Consider the following 21,698-nt stretch of genomic DNA (forward strand, 5'->3'; position numbering starts at 1 on the left):
CTATGAATTTTAATAATAAAATTGATTTATTATTAAAGAATTGATTTAATCTTTGATTAATAAATGATTTAATCTTTGATTAAGTCTAGCTGAAGATGTAAAGATTAACTGAAAGAAAAATTATAAAAATTTTATTCAGGCCGGGTACGGTGGCTCACGCCTGTAATCCCAGCACTTTGGGAGACTGAGGTGGGCGGATCACAAGGTCAGGGGATCAAGACCATCCTGGTTAACACGATGAAACACTGTCTCTATTTAAAAAAAAATACAAAAAATTAGCCGGGCCTGTTGGCGGGCACCTGTATTCCCAGCTACTCGGGAGGCTGAGGCTGGACAATGGCGTGAACCTGGGAGGCAGAGCTTGCAGTGAGCCGAGATTGCACCACTGCAGTCCAGCCCGGGACACAACAAGAGTCTGTCTCAAAAAAAAAAAAAAAAAAAATTATTCAAAACTCACAATGATAGTGTTTATACAAAGAAGTATACAAAGTAAGCTCTAGCCGGGCACGGCGGCTCACACCTGTAATCCCAGCACTTTAGAAGGCCAAGGAGGTCGAGACCATCCTAGCTAACACGGTGAAACCCCATCTCTACTAAAATCCCAAAAAATTAGCCAGCTGTGGTGGCGGGCGCCTGTAGTCCCAGCTATTCGGGAGGCTGAGGCAGGAGAATGGGCGGAGCTTGCAGTGAGCTGAGATCACGCCACTGCTCTCCAGCCTGGGTGACACAGCGAGACTCTATCTCACAAAAAAAAAAAAAAAAAAGGAAGCTCTATGTCTGAGTTGATGCAAGGCAAGGACATATTGTGTGGCAAAGTTAGAATTGCTGGCAAAGGAGACCCTAGAACAATAATCCCCGGAAATAACAGAAATTTCAGGGACAAATCCAGATCTTTGAAAACTGTGAAATTTAGGGAGCCTGAGCAGAGATCTCCAAGGAGCCAGGTACCATCTGTGTGCCAGGGTGAGAGGACGGAAAACGGACCAGGTCTGTCTCTGACAGGTTGAGCAGGTGGAGTGGGAAGGAGGGATCTAGAAGGCCAGGAGGGTGAAGGGAACTGTAGGGTGGGTGGTGGTAGGCAGGGCTGGGATTTAGCCTCCTCCTCCCACAGCCACCCCACCCTTAGCTGCCCTTTGGAGGGGGAGGTCCCAGCTCTGTGATGCGGGCCTGGGCCCTAATAACTAGTCCCAGAGGGGATGCCCAGGGCTCAGTAGCCTGAGGACAGCAGTACAGTTCACATGGATATTCTCTTTCCTCTGGACAGTCTTACTGACACAGAGCTGTGCCCCAGCCCCATTCCCCAGATCATCCATCTCATCCTCTTTGTTGGGTTTAGCCTGGTGTTCCTCATCATCTTAAGCCCCTACTTTCCCAGGGAGCCATCCTCAGTGCCTCCCAGAGAGGAGAACAGCGAGAACGTAAGGAGCCCTCAGCCCACACCCAGCACAGAATGATTGTATTTTTCCTGCTCTCTTTTCCACTTTTCCAAATCAAGCAGAGGCGCTCCTGTGATGGGAAGTCTCATCATCCCTCTAAGGACAGCAGGGCAGGCAGGGGTTGGAGTGGGCACAGGATTTCCATCCCAAGCTCCCAGACCATCTGTGGGGTGCATGGGAGGCGTCAGAGCAAAAACAAACCCCGGGACTCAGCGGCGAGGATCCCGTCATGAGAGGGGTGAGGTCTCTGTGGGAGGACAGGCCCTGAGCCCGGGCTCATCAGCCGCCTTCCCGGGCAGGTGCCTCGGGGCCCAGCCTCTGTGTGGGGTGCTCTGGCGGCTGTGCTGAGCCCCTGAGAGCCTCCCACCTGAGCCTGGAGTCGCCTCTGGCCTCCTCGGAGGCAGAATCCTCCCCGCCAGCTCAGAGGCTCCTACAGACGCAAGTGTGTGTGTTTCCCAAGCAGCGGAACAGGGACCCAGGATGCCCAGGGCGGGCCTCACATAGAAAACCCTTCTGTGCTTTTCAAAGGAGGAAACCAGAACAGGTTACTACACACTTCAGAAACGAGTGAAAGGAAAGAGAAGCACACAGGGCTCCGTGAGCTGGTAGGAGAAAGTGTGACATTAGTGAGCACTGTGGGTCTGCAGCCGTGGGGACAGAGGACTGAGACCCGGCCTGCGGCCTCACTTTGCCCTGTCAGGATCGAGCTGAAGTGGGGGAATGGCTCAGGATCGGAAATAAATACATCACCTTGACAGGTAAGGCTCTGAGAGTCCCAGAAGCCCCCGAGATGACAGCTTCACCTGTTCCTAGGAACAAGCACCAAGTCTCCTAGGGAGTCATTTGCAGAGGCCTGATGGGGAAGTTCCTGGTAGGGCAATTGGAACACGGGATCCATCACTGATTTCCTGCTGGGATGAAGCCTTGGGGTCCAGGGAGCGGGTGTTGCCCAGGAGGGGACTGTGTGGGGGAGGAGACTAGAGACCGCCTAGACGTGCAGGAGGGGATGCAGGTCCTTGTGGGCAGCTGTTTAACATGGCTGAGTCCTCTTCGAGACTGCCCCTGTCCTCTCCCCCCAGGAGGTGGCATGTCGGGAAGCACTTTGTAAATGACAAAGTGCTGGCCCCCGGGCACCTGGCTCTCACTCTTGGGGCCATGTGGCCTTGGACAGGGATGCTGGGGCTCCAGGGCCACATGGCCCCAAGAGCTGGGGCTCCCTGATCCCAGGGTCTCCCCTAAGGGCACATGCACTCAGCCTCCTGTAAGTCCCAGTTCCCTCCCTCGCCACCATAACCCATCTCCTGCTTTCCAGCTTGGAGAAGTCTCCTGAAAAAACTGGAAAACGTTAAGGACCACACTCTCCTGCTAGAAAAGTGAGGTTCTTTCTCCTTCTCTCCCGTGTGCTTCCTACCTGGACCTAGGATGCCACCTCAGGGCCTGATCTGGGAGAGGAGATCAAAGCCGTGATATCACTAAAGCTCTGGGGCAGGGGTAGGCAGAGCTCTGTGAGGTCAGCGTGGGGGGCCCTGGAGGGGCGTGGGCCGCAGGTGCCCAGTGCTCCTGGCTGCAGCCTGTGCCTCCTGTGTCCTGCAGACTCCTGAGGAAGCTCCCCGGTGAGGTCAGCTTCCATTGCCTTCTAAGCCGAGACTGCTTGAGGAAGTTGTTCGAACGAGGCCCTTGGAGAGTTCACTGGCCAGGTGGGGGGCCGTGTGGGAAACCTCTCCCACCAGGTTGTCCCGGGCTCCCCTGTCTCATCTGGCCTCCACGCCATTATTAGTCCCAAAGACCTCCATAGGCTCCTGTGGGTCTCTGTCATCCCTGTGTTCCTCCAACCTACCAGCGTCTTTATGTCCTCTTGAGGGGTGACAACGTACTAGCAACCCTCGCTGGTTCTCGGCGCCTCCTCAGTCTTGGTGTCCGCTCTGGCCGCACTCGAGGAGCCCTTCAGCCCGCCTGTGAGCTGCGGGGGCCCTTCTCCAGGGCTGGCCGAGGCCGGAGTCCGCTCCCTCTGCTGGCCCGGAGGTGTGGAGGGGGAGGCGTGGGTGGGAGCTGGGGCGCTGGTGGGCAGGAGTGGGTTCCGGGTGAGCGTGGGCTCGGCGTGCCCTCCTCAGTGCAGCCGGAGAGGTGCCTACTAAGACTCCATCAGGGGACCAGCTCTCTGGCTGTGGGAGCGCCCTGGCTAGACGCCGCAAAAGTCCCACGCACCGGCACCAGTGAGCGGTGAAGCCCGGTGGACCTCTGAAAGGGGTGGTTACTTGGAGAACTTTTCTGTCCAGCTAAAGGATGGTAAACGCGCCAATCAGCACTCTGTCTAGCTAAAGGTTTGTAAATGCACCAATCAGCACTCTGTCAAAACAGACCAATCAGCACTCTGTCAAAACGGACCAATCAGCACTCTGTCAAAACTGACCAATCAGCTCTCTGTAAAATGGACCATCAGCTCTCTGTAAAATGGACCAATCAGCTATCTGTAAACGGACCAATCAGCAGGATGTGTGTGTGGGGGGGGTGGTGCCAGATAAGGGAATAAAAGCAGCCTGGCCAAGGCCGTGTGCGGTGGTTGAAGCCTGTAATCCCAGCATTTTGGGTAGCCGAGATGGGCGGATCACGACGTCAGGAGATCGAGACCATCCTGGCAGACAAGGTGAAACCCCGTGTCTACTAAAAAATGCAAAAAAACTAGCGGGGCGAGGTGGCGGGTGCCTGTGGTCCTAGCTACTCGGGAGGCTGAGGCAGTAGAATGGCGTGAACCCTGGAGGCGGAGCTTGCAGTGAGCCGAGATCGCGCCACTGCACCCCAGCCTGGTGGACAGAGCGAGACTCCGTTCTCAAAAAAAAAAAAAAAAAAAAAAAAGAGCAACTAGCCTGAGCTATCCGATGCAATCCGTTTGGGTCCTTTTCCAGCTTGTGGAAGATTTGTTCTTTAGTTTTTCACAGTAAATGTTGTTGTTGTGCACTGTTTGGGTCGGTGTTGCCTTTATGACATTTAACAGTCATCCGAAAGGTCTGCAGTTTCATTTCTAAAGCCAGCCAGACAAGGACCAACTCCGGATGCGCTCGGATTAAGAGCTGTAACACTCATTGGGAAGATCTGTGGCTTGAGCCCACCAGAAGGAAGAAACTAGACACGCCATCTTTAAGAACTGTAGCACTCACCAGAAGGGTCCGTGGCTTCCTTCTTGAAGTCACCGAGGCCAAGAACCCACCAATTCCAGACACGCTGTGATGCACTCTTTATATGAGCCGTATGCAAGCACTGTATCAGCAAACCTGGGCACCTCTATCCTTGGGGTCGGTGTCATCCCTCAGCTCCTCCCAGTGACCAGAGACTTTGCATTTCCTGGAGCTTCTTTCACACAAGCCACGTGGGCGTTCTCCCCACAACGGAATTCCTGGCTGGGTGTTCTGGTCTGACTGCACCCGCGCTGATTCCGAAACTGATGCCCCAATATGCCCAATGCGTGACGCCCCTGAGCTGTGTAGCTAGTGGGTGCCTTCTAGCTCTCGAGTGATCCAAGGCGTTGGTCACCACAGTTTTCCCAACGTGGGCCTGTCCTGGAGGCAGGAGGCTGCTGAAGCCTGGTGCCTCTGCACCTCCTCATCCATTCGAGCACCCTAATCTTCCCACCTACCTACCAAAAGCTTCCTTTTAGGAAGACCCCACAAGCAGGCAGGTGGAGGTAGGGAGCCCCACTTCCCTCGGCCTGGATGTGACAAAGCTGCTGGTTGCACAAGACAGGAAAATCTCAGACACTCCCACGTACACCGCACATCCCACAACTGGGAATATCCTGAGGGCAACTTGGAGGTGCATCCCCTCCCTGATCTGGGTACCCCGCAGATGGCGGAAATGTGTGTTCTAATGGGTTAGGAGAGGAACCTGTGGAGATGCTGGCTGTGTCTAGGCCAAGAGCAGGCCTGTCCAGGTACACACGATAAAGGGTTCAAGGCAGTTTATTGAAGTAAAAGAAAATACGACCTCTGTGTTAGTTTCCTGTGGCTGCTATAACAAGCTCCCACAGGCCTGGGGGTTCACAGCAACAGAAACTTATCTCCCCGCAGTCCTGGAGGCCAGAAGACAGAAATCAAGGCGTGGAGAAGGCAGGGCCATGCTCCCTCCTGAGGCTCTCGGGAAGGAGCCTTCCTGGCCTCTTCCGGCCTCCAGCGGCTGCCGTGGCATTCCTGCACTGTGGCTGTGTCTCCAAGATCTACTCCATCTTTCACAGGGCCTTGTTGCCTGTGCGGGTCTGGGTGGAAGCTCCCTTTGCTTCTCTGTTATAAGGCGTTTAGGACTGGCCTGGAAGACTCAGGATATGCTCCTCTTCTCAGGGTGTCTCCCCTAATCACGTCTGTCACCACACAAGGTGATGCTCACGGGCTCCAGGGCTTAGACATGGGTGTATCTGCGGGAGCCATGATATGCCTACCATAATCTCCAAGTCATTTGAAAGAGGAAGGGGAATACAGAAAACAGTCTCTCTACTAGAAGTTAGGAAAGGAGAGAGAAAATAGAAGTTTAGAAAAGCCAGAACAAAAAATTAAGTGGAGGAAATAATTCTCATAGATCAATAAAAATAAGATCCATAAATATATGGAACAGAGCGTGTCCGATTGGACACAAAACAAAGTCTAGCCCAGACGTTGCTTACAAAGAGGTCACAGCAAAGTGTAGAAAGATAGAAGGCAAGAGGGTGTGGAATATTACGCAGTCTGAGCACGGATGGGAAGAAAGCCGGGGTGACAGGGTCAACACCCAACCTAGACTTAAATACACAGGGTCTCTGGGAATGGAGACTTTCAGGTACAGAGCCTATAAGGGTGAGTGAGTCAGAGCAGGTGACCAGCTTTGTAGAGGAAAAGGCATTTCCCTGAAGGCTGTGGGGCCCATTCCAGCCTGGCTGTGGGAGGACAGCTCTGACCCATTCTCCCATGGGTGGGGTGACCCTGGTTCAGACTAGGGACCGTGCAGTGACAGCCAGAGGGACCTGTTGTGATCATGAAGTTGGGAACTGCCTAAACCGTCTTCATGTAGCCTGTGTGTCCAGAGGGGAAATTCAGGCACATGGAATGTGATGCGAAGGCCATGGTTGCTGAGGACAAGGCTGGGTCAGCACTAGGCTGGTTTCCAGGAGATGGCAGCAAAGCCACAGAGAAGCCTGGGGAGGGCAGAAATGCACAAGGAGGAGTGGAGACTGGAGCCTGGCTGGTCCTTGGTGTTGGGGGCTTGAGAGGACCCTGCTTCTTTCTCTAGGAGCCCTGTGGCCCCAACTGGAGGACAGGGGATGGATGTGCTGGTCCCTGAGGCCCGGGCAGCATTAACTGCGTGTGGAGCCAGGTTTCGTCTGAGCCCTCACAGGCCTGGCCTTTCCCTGCCAGGGACGTGCTGTTTTTACCCCCTAGCAGCCTCCATCCCTCCATCCTGAGCCCTCAGGGACCCTGTCGAGGAAGCAGAAATCAAAGACCCACCCTCCAGGACCATGCAGGCTGTCCTTTGCACTTGGAGAGCTTCTCGAGGCCAGTCTCCTTTTTTTTTTTTTTTTTTTTGAGGCGGAGTCTCGCTCTGTCGCCCGGACTGGAGTGCAGTGGCCGGATCTCAGCTCACTGCAAGCTCCGCGTCCCGGGTTCACACCATTCTCCTGCCTCAGCCTCCCGAGTAGCTGGGACTACAGGCGCCTGCCACCTCGCCCAGCTAGATTTTGTATTTTTAGTAGAGACGGGGTTTCACCGTGTTAGCCAGGATGGTCTCGATCTCCTGACCTCGTGATCCGCCTGTCTCGGCCTCCCAAAATGCTGGGATTACAGGCTTGAGCCACCGCGCCCGGCCTAGGCCAGTCTCCTTTTTAAGACTAGAGCCTCGGCCGGGCGCGGTGGCTCAAGCCTGTAATCCCAGCACTTTGGGAGGCCGAGGCGGGCGGATCACGAGGTCAGGAGATCGAGACCATCCTGGCTAACACGGTGAAACCCCGTCTCTACTAAAAAAATACAAAAAACTAGCCGGGCGAGGTGGCGGGCGCCTGTAGTCCCAGCTACTCGGGAGGCTGAGGCAGGAGAATGGCGTAAAACCCGGGAGGCGGAGCTTGCAGTGAGCTGAGATCCGGCCACTGCACTCCAGCCCGGGCGACAGAGCGAGACTCCGTCTCAAAAAAAAAAAAAAAAAAAAAAAAAAAAAAAAAAAGACTAGAGCCTCTCCAAGCTCACCAGCATTCTCACCACCCCCCCCCCCCACACACGAGCATGCATGCACACATGCACGCATTCCAGGATTTTAAACACTTTCCAACAAATCTCAGCACTCACTAGAACTATTTCAGAATTTTAAGAGCCCGTATCAACTGTACGTGAAGGCCATTCTGTCTGGGATCTTACACTAAGTCTCGGGTCTCCGTGTGGGGATTTCTCTCACCCGAGTGTGGGGAGCCTTCCTCTTTTGAGGCCATTCAGCTCCCTCCAACTTCATGCCTTGGGCATCGCCCAACTGAGGTCAGCCCGGCTTGGGTCCCAGCAAAGGACGAGGTCCTCTCCTGACGGCAGAGGGTCATCCTCCCCACCCTGAGGCCCCCACTCTGCCTCAGCTTCCTGCTACAAAGCCTGGACTGGCCCCAGGACCTGGGCTGGTGGGCTCCTCCACCACCTTCAGAAGCAGCCATGAGCCAGCGAGAGTGGGGGAAGCCATAACACCCCCATGAGGGGCTGGCAGAGGGGCGGTCTAGGGGTGGGAATGTGGCCTCTGTAGCCAGACTGCCTGGGCTCAGATCCCAGCATGCCTCTGACCGGCCATGGAACCCCAAGCAGTCAGCTGAGCCCTTCCAGCCCCAGTGCCCTCATCTGGTAGCAGCCAACAGGGTCACGCCCAGGCGGGGTCTTGGTGTCACATCTATCACTGGGGGAGGTTGTCAAAGCACACCATATGGGTCATCAGTTACGGGCAGCACAACAGTACAGCCCACTTACAGAGGAGGAGGGAGGCTCAGGTGTGAAGGACATGACCAGGGGACACGCTGCTGAGTGGCTCCATCCCCATCCAGGCCACAGCTTCAGCCTCCCAGCCACAGCCTGTCACCGGGGACCCCCGGACCACATCAGCAGAAGCTGGAGGACATGGGCGTCTTGGGCCTGGAGTCTCACAGCCTGTGTTGGTTAATTTCATGGGTCTGCTTGACTGGCCCACAGAGGGCAGACATTTGGCCAAACATTATTCTGGGTGTGTGTGAGGGAGTTCTAGGTGAGGTTAACACTTGAACCAGTGGATTGCAAAGCAGACAGCCCTCCCCATTGTGGGTGGCCCCTACAATCCATCAAATACCTGAGCAGAACACAAAAGCCAGGTAGGAGAGAAATCATTCTGGGTTTGGTGATAGGGTGCTCGCATGTGGCCATTGTGAAGGATGCTCCAGGGGACACAAAGGCTCTGGTGTCTGGGAGGAGCTCAGGGATGGATGATAGAGACCCAAAGGACCCTACGGAGGTCTTCGGGACTGATGATGGCATGGAGGCCAGAGGAGCCAGGGGAGCCCTTGGGGACACATGGAAGCTGGTGGGAGAAGCTTTCCCATGTCCCCCACGTGGCCAGTGGTTCCCAGCAGGTGCTCGTTTGTACATTGGCCCCAGGCGGTCTTCGTGTGGAAGGTGATGGGAGCTGCCCTCAACAAGGAGCTTCCTCAGGCACCTGCAAGAGACGGGAGGCACAGGCTGCAGCCGGGAGCACTGGGCCCCTGCGGCCCACGCCCGTCCAGGCCCCCCATGCTGACTTCACAAAGCTCTGCCTACCCCTGCCCCAGGGCTTTCTTTAGTGACATCACGGCTGTGATCTCCCCTCCCAGATCAGCCCCAGGCCCTGGGGTGGCATCCTAGGTCCTGGTAGGAAGGAGAACATGGGAAAGAAGGGAAAGAGCCTCACTTTTCTAGCAGGAGAGTGAGGTCCTTAGCGTTCTCCAATTCTTTCAAGAGACTTCTCCAAGCTAGAAAGCAGGAGATGGGTTATGGTGGTAACGGAGGGATTAACATTTGAATCAGTGGACTGCAAAGCAAAGGCGCTCAGTCTGGCCAGGAGGGGGTGACTACCTCCCACAGGCCCCCGAGTGGTGGGTGCATCCCAGGCTAACATCCCCTGGCCGGGCAGTCCCTGGTGAAATGAGGTGGGAGCACTGGCCAGCAGATGAGGGCAGAATCCCACTATCCTGGCTCCACAAAAGGACGGAGTCCTGTGCAGCAAAGACTTCAGGAGGTGGCCAGATGCGGTGGCTCATGCCTGTAATCCCAGCACTTTGGAGGCCAGGGCAGGCGGATCACCTGAGGTCGGGAGTTCAAGGGCAGCCTGGCCAACATGGTGAAACCTCATCTCTACCAAAAATACAAAAAATTAGCCGGACGTGGTGGCAAGCGCTTATAATCCCCGCTACTCCAGAGGTTGATGCTGGAGAATGGCTTGAACCAGGGAGGTGGAGGTTGCAGTGAGCTGAGATTGCGCCACTGCACTCCAGCCTGGACAACAGAGCAAGACTCCATCTCAAAAAAAACAAAAAACAAACAAAAAAAAAACTCCAGGAGGCGTCATCCCTGGGAGCTTTTCTCCAGCCTCATAGCCCACCTAGCATCCAAGTGACAGCATGTAGCTTTCCTTTTGTGAGGGGATCCCGTGGGATTCACTCCCTTTTCCTATTTCCTCCAGGGTGAAGCCTCATGTGTTGGGACAATGTGGGGTCAGGGACTGTCTGGGTGGCCCTGGCGAGCCTTTCCTTATGGAGTTCTAAGGGCCATCAGGGCAAGGGGAGCATGCCCAGGGCAGCCGCCCCCAGGGGTGTTTGGATACAGGCCAGGAGCAGGCTGCTTTGTGATGGTGGCGGGAGGCAATGAGAGTCCTCTGAGAGGCTCCCTTGGGCACTGGGAAGATGGGAGATGGGGAACCACCTCCTGCCTGGACCAGTTGATGCCTGGAGCCACTCCCTTGGGTCCTCACCCCTCCTTCCAGGCAGTGGGGATGTGGGTTTCCGGGGGAAGCCAGGCCTTTAGGGAGAGTGGGAATCTGACTTTGATCTTGCAGCTCCGCATTTTTCCTGCATGTTTGCTGTCAGGGGCCTCAGGGCCAGTTCTAAGTCCCAGATGTTGTAACTGAGGGAGTTATAGAGATAACATCACACTCTGGAACTAATTCAGGAGTCTTATTGCTGGCCACCGAGAGACGGCTACAGCTCCAAATTCTCTTGGCCCCGAAGAAGGGGCTAGATTTCTTTTTATACCTTGGTCTAAATAGGGGAAGGGGAGTCAGCTGGAGCAATTTTTTTTTTTTTTTACAGAAGCAGAACAGGCAAAAAGTTGAAAGATAAATGGTTACAGAAACAGTTACAGGAAAATAAACAGTTCCAGGTGCAGGGGCTTCAATTATCACAAAGTGATAAACACAGAGCCTTTGGGTACCACCACCGAGCGCGTTCCCAGGAGCCGCTGGCACAGCTTGCCGCAGTATCTTATCAGTAAGTGCACTCCTGGGTGTGCTTGGAGTCAGCTTGCATCAGTTATGTCCTTAAAGGAGGGGGACAAGGGGCTGCAAGCGAAGAAACCAAAATGGGGCTGTCTGGCTCTCTCAGCTAAGAGAGAGTTAATCAGGTTAAAACAAGGTAGGGGCATCACACAGGATATTAGGGTAAGAAAGATGATTCCTCAGATTTCCTGTAGGCATTCGAGCATGGTGGAAGGATCAGTGGAGCCTCCAGTGAAACTTGGCAGATTGAGCACTTCATTTATTTTCACTCTCACAGGATCCTTCCAAAAGATTATCACAAATTAATAGAGAATTCTGAAACCTACAAAGAAAATTACAGCAAAAGAGCAATGAGTCAGTTTCAAAGCCTAGGCGGAGAGGCCGTAGGATGACTGACAGCAACCCCCCGTGGGACTGGAGAGCAGACAGTTCGGTGGAATTAGCGCCCAGTCCCACAGAGGGAACTTGAGGAGAAGCAAAGGGACTGAGCCAGCAGAGCCGGCCCCAGACCCCACCCCAGCCTGGGGGAGCTGCAGGTGTGTTCTGCGAACATACTGTTCTGTCTTTTCTATTTTTCTCATCATATAAACTCTGGTTCTAGAAACAACTCACCTGCAGCCAGCTGGCTGGAGCAGCATGTGGTAATGGGCTGGGCTATTTACAGGCCCATTGTGACTACTTACAGCCCTACTTACAGGCTGTACCGTGGCCACCTCCCACCACGGTGCTCAGCTATGACGTCAAAATAAGGCAGAGCCGGTCGGGTGAGGTGGGGCAGGGGGACAGGAGCCATCCACACAAGTGCTAGGGGCTCAGGGACTCAATACTGTCCGGGGCCAGGGCTGTAAACATGACTGGGGTGGCCCCTGTGCCATGGGGAGGAAGCCCACAGGGAAAATGTCATTCTCATCACATCACACCAAGGGTATCTGCTATTAACATGGCTCATCACTTTTTAAAAATTGTTAGATTCAGTGGGTACATGTGCAGGCTTGTTACGTGGATAAACTGTGTGGTTCTGAGGTTTGGGCTTCTAGTGAACCTGTCACTCAAATAGTGAACACAGTACCCAACAGGTGGTTTTCCAGCCCTTCCCCTGCTTCTGCTCTCCACACTTTTTGAGTCCTCAGTCCCTTTTTTTTTTTTGAGACAGAGTCTCTGTTGCCCAGGCTGGAGTGTAGTGGCATGATCTCGGTGCCCTGCAACCTCGGCCTCCCAGGTTCAAGTGATTCTCCTGCCTCAGCCTCCTGAGTAGCTGGGACTATAGGTGCATGCCACCACACTCAGCTAATTTTTGTATCTTCAGAAGAGACGGGGTTTCACCATGTTGGCCGGGCTGGTCTTGAACTCCTGACTTCAAGTGATCTGCCCACCTTGGCCTCCCACAGTGCTGGGATTCCAGGTGTGAGCCGCGGCGCCTGGCCCTTGGTCCATGGTTTTAAATACACCAATGACACCTATAAATTGATGATTCCTACATTACATCTCTAGCCAAAACTGTTGGCCGATTTCTAGATTGTTCCCGTGCTTCCACAGCTTCTAATGCCACTGGTATGTCTGATGCCATCTGACATTTAAGGTCAAAAGGTTTCTGAAGCCACCACACAACTCACACCCAGATCCTCCCCCCGTGTTTTCCATCTCAGTCAAAGTAATATCCTTCCCGCCCTTCCCCACCCACCCCGCAATTTACCTGTTTCCCTGGCCCCAGTTTTTCTCAGTGTTCACATGAGCAAGACCAGCTGGTTTCATCTTCAAAATATATCCCGAACCTGTCTACAGTATTACCACCCTAGTCCAAGCAACCTGCAACCATTCCTATCTGGATTCTTCTAACTTTCTAACTGCTTCCTACCTGGCATCTCTGCTTCCACTCTTGCCCCTGCTCCCCCCATAACCTTTTTTTTTTTTTTTTTTTTTTTTTTTTTTTTTTTTTTTTTGAGACGGAGTCTCGGTCTGTCGCCCAGGCTGGAGTGCAGTGGCCGGATCTCAGCTCACTGCAAGCTCCGCCTCCCGGGTTTATGCCATTCTCTCGCCTCAGCCTCCCGCGTAGCTGGGACTACAGGCGCCCGCCACCTCGCCCGGCTAGTTTTTTGTATTTTTTTAGTAGAGACGGGGTTTCACCGTGTTAGCCAGGATGGTCTCGATCTCCTGACCTCGTGATCCGCCCGTCTCGGCCTCCCAAAGTGCTGGGATTACAGGCTTGAGCCACCGCGCCCGGCCTTTTTTTTTTTTTTTGAGACGGAGTCTTGCTTTGTCTCCCAGGCTGGAGTGCAGTGGCGCAATCTCTGCTCACTGCAAGCTCCGCCTCCCGGGTTCACGCCATTCTCCTGCCTCAGCCTCCTGAGAAGCTGGGACTACAGGCGCCCGCCACCATGCCCGGCTAATTTTTTTGTATTTTTAGTAGAGAAGGGGTTTCACCGTGTTCGCCAAGATGGTTTTCGATCTCCTGACCTCATGATCCACCTGCCTTGGCCTCCCAAAGTGCTGGGATTACAGGCTTGAGCCACCGCGCCCGGCCCCTGACTTCCTTTTCTAATGGTGGAGGCAGTTAGAGGTGAGCACCCTGTGGAGACTTGGGCCTTCTCTTATGTGGAGGGGAGGGGAGGAAAAGAGGGAGGGAGAGAGGGAAGAAAGGGAGAAAACACCAACAACTCAAAGAAGAATCACCATAGAAACAACCTGTGCCTGTCAGGAACATGCATCTTGCCTGCTATTATCTAACAGTTGAGATGTGAAGTGGACCCTCAAATTTGTGGGTTCTTGTTATGGAGAACTGACCTAGGTTGATCCTCATTCCTAGGTTGATATTAATTCCCTAGGTTGATACTCATTCTGCCGGATCCACTGGAATTTGTAGTTTCTGAAAAGACTTGTGTTATTTGGGCATCACTTACGTTCATGTACTTAGCCAAAGCCCTAGAAAAACTTTTTTAAGGCCGGGCGCGGTGGCTCATGCCTGTAATCCTGGCACTTTGGGAGGCCAAGGCAGGCAGATCACAACGTCAGAGGATGGAGACCATCTTGGCTAACACGGTGAAACCCCGTCTCTACTAAAAATACAAAAAAATTAGCCGGGCGTGGTGGCGGGCGCCTGTAGTCCCAGCAACTCTGGAGGCTGAGGCAGGAGAATGGCGTGAACCCGGGAGGCGGAGCTTGCAGTGAGCTGAGACTGCGCCACTGCACTCCAGCCTGGGAGACAGAGCGAGACTCCATCTCAAAAAAACCCCTGGGAGTCGGAGGTTGCAGTGAGCAGTCAGAGGAGACCCTAGAACAATAATTCCTGGAAATAACGGAAATTTCAGGGACAAATCCAGATCCTCAAAAACTGTGAAATTGAGGGAGCCTGAGCAGAGATCTCCAAGGAGCCAGTTGCCATCCGTGTGCCAGAGTGAGAGGACAGAAAACGGACCAGGTCTGTCTCTGACAGGTTGAGCAGGTGGAGTGGGAAGGAGGGATCTAGAAGGCCAGGAGGGTGAAGGGAACTGCAGGGGTGGGTGGTGGTGGGCAGGGCTGGGCTTTAGCCTCCTCCTCCCACTGCCCACCCACCCTTAGGAGCCCTTTGTGAGGGGGAGGCCCCAGCTCTGTGATGTGGGCCTGGGCCCCAATAAATACTTCCAGAGGGGATGCCCAGGGCTCAGTAGCCTGAGGACAGCAGTGCAGCTGACATGGATATTCTCTTTCCTCTGAGTGTTATTGATACAGAGCTGTGCCCCAGCCCCGTTCCCCAGATCATCCATCTCATCCTCTTCGTTGGGTTTAGCCTGGTGTTCCTCATCATCTTAAGCCCCTACTTTCCCAGGGAGCCATCCTCAGTGCCTCCCAGAGAGGAGAACAGCGAGAACGTAAGGAGCCCTCAGCCCACACCCAGCACAGAATGATTGTATTTTTCCTGCTCTCTTTTCCACTTTTCCAAATCAAGCAGAGGCGCTCATGTGATGGGAAGTCTCATCATCCCTCTAAGGACAGCAGGGCAGGCAGGGGTTGGAGTGGGCACAGGATTTCCATCCCAAGCTCCCAGACCATCTGTGGGGGTGCACGGGAGGCATCACAGCAAAAAGAAACCCCGGGACTCAGCGGCGAGGACCCGGTCATGAGGGGGGTGAGGTCGTTGTGGGAGGACAGGCCCTGAGCCCGGGCTCATCAGCCGCCTTCCCGGGCAGGTGCCTCGGGTTCCAGCCTCTGTGTGCGGTGCTCTGGGGCTGTGCTGAGCCCCTGAGAGCCCCCACCTGAGACTGGAGTTGCCTCTGGCCTCCTCGGAAGCAGAATCCTCCCTGCCAGCTCAGAGGCACCTGCAGACCCAAGTGTGTGTGTTTTACAAGCAGCGAAACAGGGACTAAGGATGCCCAGGACAGGCCTCACATAGAAAACCCCTCCATGCTTTTCAAAGAAGGAAACCAGAAAAGGTTATTATGCAGTTTAGAAACGAGTGAAAGGAAAGAGAAGCACGCAGGGCTCCGTGAGCTGAGTGGAGAAAGTGTGTCATTCACGAGCACTGTGGGTCTGCAGCTGTGGGGACAGGAGACTGAGACCTGGCCTGTGCCCTCACTCTTTCTTGTCTCTCAGGACCACGCTGAAGTGGGGGAATGGATAAGGATCAGAAATAGGTATATCACTTCGAAAGGTAAGGCTCTGAGGGTCCCCGAAGCCCCAGAGATCACAGCTTCACCTGTTCCTAGGGACAAGCACCAAATCTCCTAGGAAGTCATTTGCAGAGGCCTGATGGGGAAGCTCCTGCTAGGGCAATTGGAACCCAGGATCCATCTCTGATTCCCTGCTAGGATGAAGTCATAGGGTCCAGGGAGTGGGTATTGGCCAGGAGGGGACTATGTTGGGGAGGGGACCAGTGACTGCGTGGACCTGCAGGAGGGACCCCAGGTCCATGTGGGCAACTGTTTAACATGGCTGAGTCCTCTTTGAGACTCAGGAAGTACTTTGTAAATGACAAAGTGCTGCCTCCCGGGCACCTGGCTGTCACTCTTGGGGCCATGTGGCCTTGGACAGGGATGCTGGGGCTCCAGAGTCTAATCCCCGATCCTGGGGTCTCTCCTAAGGGTACATGGACTCAGCCTCCTATAAATCCCAGTTCCCTCCCTCACCACCATAACCCATCTCCTGCTTTCCAGATTACAGAATTCTCTTGAAAGAAGTGGAGAACCTTGAGATCTATGCTTTCCTGCTGAAAAAGTGAGGCTCTTTCCCCTTCTCTCCCATGTGCTTCTTCCTACCAGGGCCTAGGATGCTGCCCCAGGGCCTGGGGCTAATCTGGGAGGGGAGATCACAGCTATGATGTCACTAAAGCCCCGTGGCAGGGGTAGGCAGAGTTTTGTGAAATCAGCATGGGGGACCCTGGAGGGGCCTGGACCACAGGTGTCCAGTGCTCCCAGCTGCAGTTTGTGCTCCTGTCTCCTGCAGGTGCCTGAAGGAGCTCCCTAGGGAGGGCAGCTCCCATCACCTGCCATGCCAAGACCACCTGGGGCCAGTGCACAAACAAGCAGCTGCTAGGAACCACCGTCCACGTGGGGGGCGTGGGAAAGCTTCTCCCACCAGCTTCCATGTGTCCCCACGGGCTCCCCCGGCTCCTCTGGCCTCCATGCCATCATCAGTCCCGAAGACCTCCGTAGGATGCTTTGAGTCTCTGTCATCCCTGAGCTCCTCCAAGCCACCAGAGCCTTTGCGTCCCCTGAAGCACCCTTCACACCGGCCATCTGCCAGCACCCTGTCACCAAACCCGACCACCTCCGTAGAATCCTTGGGGTCTCTGTCATCCCTGAGCTCCTCCCAGCGACCACAGCCCTTGCGTCCCCTGGAGCGTCCTTCATACAATCCATGTGGGCATTCCCCTCCCCGACGACAGAATCCTGGCTGGGTGTCCAGGACTGACTCCTCGCAGGCTGATTCCAAAACTGATGTGACAATATGCCCAATGTGCAACGCCCCTGAGTGCTCCTGTCTACACAGTTGGTGGGTGCCTTCTAGCCCTCGAGTGATCCAAGGCGTTGGTCGCTGCAGTGATCCTGACCTGGGCCTCTCCAGGAGGCAGGAGGTTGCTAGAGCCTGGTGCCTCTGCACCTCCACACAGTACCCATTCGGGCACCCTAATCTTCCCACCCACCCACTAAATGCTTCCTTCTAGGGATACCCCACATGCAGGCAGCTGGAGGCAGGGGTCCCACTTTCCTCAGCTTGGACGTGGCAATGCTGCTGGACGCACAAGACACCAAAATCCATGGACACAGCACATCCAACATCCACGAACAATTGGGAATCTCTTGAGGACAACTTGGAGGCACATTCCCTCATCCGGGCACCCCACAGATGCTGGAAACGCGTGTTCTAATGGATTGGGAGAGGCGGAGATGGAGCCCGTAAATCTCCTTGGGAGGCTTGGCCCCCACAGAGACCTTTTCCCACGAACAATTGGGAATCTCTTGAGGACAACTTGGAGGCACATTCCCTCATCCGGGCACCCCACAGATGCTGGAAACGCGTGTTCTAATGGATTGGGAGAGGCGGAGATGGAGCCCGTAAATCTCCTTGGGAGGCTTGGCCCCCACAGAGACCTTTTCCACAGTGCTGCACAGAGACCTCCCACTGCAAAGATCTCCCACCGACACCTCATGTCCATTCTTCCTAGAGGATCTGAACTCACTTAGAAAACTGCCAGCACAGGCCGGGCGCGGTGGCTCAAGCCTGTAATCCCAGCACTTTGGGAGGCCGAGACGGGCGGATCACGAGGTCAGGAGATCGAGACCATCCTGGCTAATACTGTGAAACCCCGTTTCTACTAAAAAATACAAAAAAAACTAGCCGGGCGACGTGGCGGGCGCCTATAGTCCCAGCCACTCGGGAGGCTGAGGCAGGAGAATGTCGTGAACCCGGAAGGCGGAGCTTGCAGTGAGCTGAGATCCGGCCACTGCACTCCAGCCCGGGCGACAGAGCGAGACTCCGTCTCAAAACAAAAAACAAAAAACAAAAAAAACAAATGCCCTAAATACACAGTGCTAATCATTACAACACTAAATTTTTCATTTTTTCTTTTATTTTTTTGAGACAGGGTCTCACTCTGTCACACAGGCTCGAGTACAGTGGCAGAATCTTGGCTCACTGCAGCCTCAACCTCCCAAAAAGAAAAAAAAAAAAAAAAAAGAAAACTGCCAGCACAGGAGGGATAACATCAGCTGTGCCCCCTACCGGACAACCCAGAAACTTTGGGTCATTGTCAACGTTGCAGGAAGATGCTCAGGAATTGTTGCTCTTTTGCACTGCCATTCTCTCCTAACAGAACTGCAGATTCCATGTGTAGACCTGCAAACTTCTGTTCTCTACAGTTCCCTGATCCACAGTTTAGAGAATCATAATTTTTTTTTTTTTTTTTTTTGAGACGGAGTCTCGCTCTGTCGCCCGGGCTGGAGTGCAGTGGCCGGATCTCAGCTCACTGCAAGCTCCGCCTCCCGGGTTCACGCCATTCTCCTGCCTCAGCCTCCCGAGTAGCTGGGACTACAGGCGCCCGCCACCTCGCCCGGCTAGTTTTTTGTATTTTTTAGTAGAGATGAGGTTTCACCATGTTAGCCAGGATGGTCTCGATCTTCTGACCTCGTGATCCGCCCGTCTCGGCCTCCCAAAGTGCTGGGATTACAGGCTTGAGCCACCGCGCCCAGCCAATTTTTTTTTTTTTTTTAATGGAATCTCACTCTTGCTCAGGCTGGACCGCAGTGGCACCATCTCGGCTCACTTCCGCCTCCCAGATTCAAGTCATTCTCCTGCCTCAGCTTCCCAAGTAGCTGTGATACACGCACGTGCCACCACACCCAGCTAATTTTTATAATTTTAGTTGAGAGAGGGTTTCACCATGTTGGCCAGGCTTGTCTTGGACTCCTGACCTTAAGATATCCGCCTGCCTCAGCCTCTCAAAAGTGCCGGGATTATAGGCCTGAGCCACCGCACCCAGCTGAATCATAAATTTTAAACCTGAATAAAATGCTGCCAACCTCCAATGAGAGTAAAATATCTCCTTTGTCCAATTTTAGTTATCGTCTAGTCAAATGCTATCAATGTCGTATTTTAAAATTTCATTGGCAACAAGGCCTGAACTAGAGATGGGTGACTTCCTTATTTTGGAAACATGATAAAGACCCATGGCAAATGGACTCTAGAAATAAACCACCAGAGGCATGTGGGCTCACACTGGCCTCCAGGAGCTGTGTAACTGGCACATTATTTTGCACATAACTTGTGTCAGATTTGTGAGGTCTGATTTTTAAAATGAAGCAACAATCTGAAAATATGTTTTTCAGTCATACAAATGAGTCAAATGTATGGCAGTATTTCTATATTATCCTATGGCAAAATAATCCTAATTTTAATATTATTTTGTTCCTTAAAATGTAATACCTTCGGCCGGGCGCGGTGGCTCAAGCCTGTAATCCCAGCACTTTGGGAGGCCGAGACGGGTGGATCACGAGGTCAGGAGATCGAGACCATCCTGGCTAACACGGTGAAAACCCGTCTCTACTAAAAATACAAAAAAACTAGCCGGGCGAGGTGGCGGGCGCCTGTAGTCCCAGCTACTCTGGAGGCTGAGGCAGGAGAATGGCGTAAACCCAGGAGGCGGAGCTTGCAGTGAGCTGAGATTCAGCCACTGCACTCCAGCCTGGGCGACAGAGCAAGACTCTGTCTCAAAAAAAAAAAAAAAAGTAATACCTTCAAATGATATTATCCATGTTTCCAAGATTTGACAAAGTCTTCATGTTCAGCCAACATGGCTTAAGCTGATGAACTACCTAGAAGGATTCTTTTTTTTTTTTTTTTGGAGACAGAGTCTCGCTCTGTCACCCAAACTGGAGTGCAGTGGCATGATCTTGGCTCACTGCAAACTCCACCTCCCGGGTTCAAGCAATTCTCCTGCCTCAGTCTCCCAAGTACCTGGGATTACTGACCTTGTGATCCGCCTGCCTCGGCCTCCCAAAGTGCCGGGATTACAGGCGTGAGCCACCATGCCGGCCAAAGGATTCATTTTTTAAATAATCCTAAGAAATGCACATTTTCCAAGACTCTTGGAGGTCAGGCTTCATTTTATATTCAGTAAAGGGTTAAAGGATGTGATACTTCAGATATTTGGAATCTTAGTAAATTTCTCACTGAATGTATGCTTGACATAGATACACAGCCCATTCAAAGTACTGGGACGAAGCGTCTTAATATCTGAATTGAAGAAAGTGTCCATTTAGTCAACATGTATATTAGAATAACGAAAGTCCTCAGTACTTATATGCCCAGCACTTTCTGAAGGGTGCACTTTGGTGAGACTGTATATTTCTTGCTGCTCATAAGTAACACATTGTCGTTGGCTTGTTAAAGTCTGCTTTAATATCATCTGTTAAGCATGTGTCACTGGTGAAGTCTCTCAGACTATCCCTCAGGGTGAAAGCATCACACTCCTTTCTTCAAAAGGAGCAGAGTCAACACGAGGGCCCTTGAAGCCCATTTGTTCCAAGAAGAATTTCCCTCCTATTCCTTATAATTACACGCTTATACCTATTATATTTTCTACTTTACTCCCTTTAATGTCATTGCATCATAAAATGATGAAATAGTGAGTATCCTCTAGTACACTATTGGCTTGTATTCTTTTTACGGTGCAACAGATGTTTAATCATCGAACAATGGACCAACTAGGAAAGATTTCCATACAGAAAATGCATTACAGAGTAGTGTACCCTTTTTAAACTGACTTTTAAAACAGGGTTAAACTAAATGATCATATATTTTGACTTAAAGTTGTTTGGGGTAGCCACAATGTCTGAAAACAGACAACTGTCTATAACAGTTTATTGTTATGACATGTTTAATGTGCTGTCCCTCACTAGGTTGTGCAAAACTGCAATGCACAGTGTGCATTAAAGCAACGTTCCCATCATCTGCTGCACCTGCGTCCACCCCTATATTGCTGCAGATAATTTATGTGTCCAACTTCCAGGGTGTAAATTTATGCCTTTACCCCAGAAGAACTAAACAAGTGGGTTCAATCTATTACAAAAATACTGTCAATGTTTCCAGACTTCTTTTTTTTGGAGACAGGGCCTCACACCCAGGCTGGAGTGCAGTGGTGCGTCACAGCTCATTGTAGCCTTGACCTCTTGGGCTCAAACGATCCTCCTGCCTCAGTCTCCCAAGGAGCTGGGACCAACAGGTATGTGCCACCAGGTTTGGCTAATTGCTAAATTTTTTTTTGGTGGAGATTGTGTTGCCCAGGTTGGTCTTGAACTCCTGGCCTCAAATGATCCTTCCACCTCAGCCTCCCAGAGTGTGAGATTATAGGCATGAGCCACCATGTCTGGCCTTGGTTTTGAAACAGATTTTTATTTAAAACAGATTTCACACTTCAATAAATTAGGCACTCCAGAACACAGTGTATAGGGTGGCAATTATATGTTGACTTCTTAATACTCCAAGAGATAAAGATCTTTTCCAAATAGGCAAAAAAAAAAAAGTAGTCATCGTGCAATATTAGCCTCTAAGAGTAATTTCCCTTTATAGACTACAATATTACTGACAGTTTCATGCACTTTTGCTTTATAAACAACTCCACAGGAAGAAATTTCCCCAGTCTTTCCCAGTAGACACAGCTACATTTTCTGTCACACACAAACCATTGGCACAGTACAGCATGTCCAGATTCAGAGAATCAAGGGGTTTCACAATTGCTTCCCCAATGTATGCCATGAGGTTGGTCAGATTTGAAACCATTCTTGTAACAGGATCAATCTTTATAATTTGCCCCTG

The 21,698-nt window shown here is 52.6% G+C and overlaps 1 protein-coding gene and 1 pseudogene across 1 annotated transcript; both read left to right on the plus strand.

Annotated features, from left to right (window-relative positions):
- Positions 1–1,196: 1,196 nt before the first annotated feature.
- LOC117082279 lies at positions 1,197–3,653 on the plus strand (annotated as a pseudogene).
- Positions 3,654–14,044: 10,391 nt separating this feature from the next.
- Positions 14,045–17,199, plus strand: LOC117082156 (putative uncharacterized protein FLJ35723). The gene is made up of 3 exons (XM_033208734.1): positions 14,045–15,537; positions 16,040–16,100; positions 16,329–17,199. The coding sequence occupies exons 1-3, from the start codon at positions 15,291–15,293 to the stop codon at positions 17,047–17,049; spliced, it is 1,029 nt and encodes a 342-aa protein (XP_033064625.1). The 5' UTR covers positions 14,045–15,290; the 3' UTR covers positions 17,050–17,199.
- Positions 17,200–21,698: the final 4,499 nt, after the last annotated feature.

Source organism: Trachypithecus francoisi, unplaced genomic scaffold (assembly GCF_009764315.1).
Source record: "Trachypithecus francoisi isolate TF-2019V2 unplaced genomic scaffold, Tfra_2.0 Lachesis_group9, whole genome shotgun sequence".
In the NCBI taxonomy this organism is placed as follows: domain Eukaryota; kingdom Metazoa; phylum Chordata; class Mammalia; order Primates; family Cercopithecidae; genus Trachypithecus; species Trachypithecus francoisi.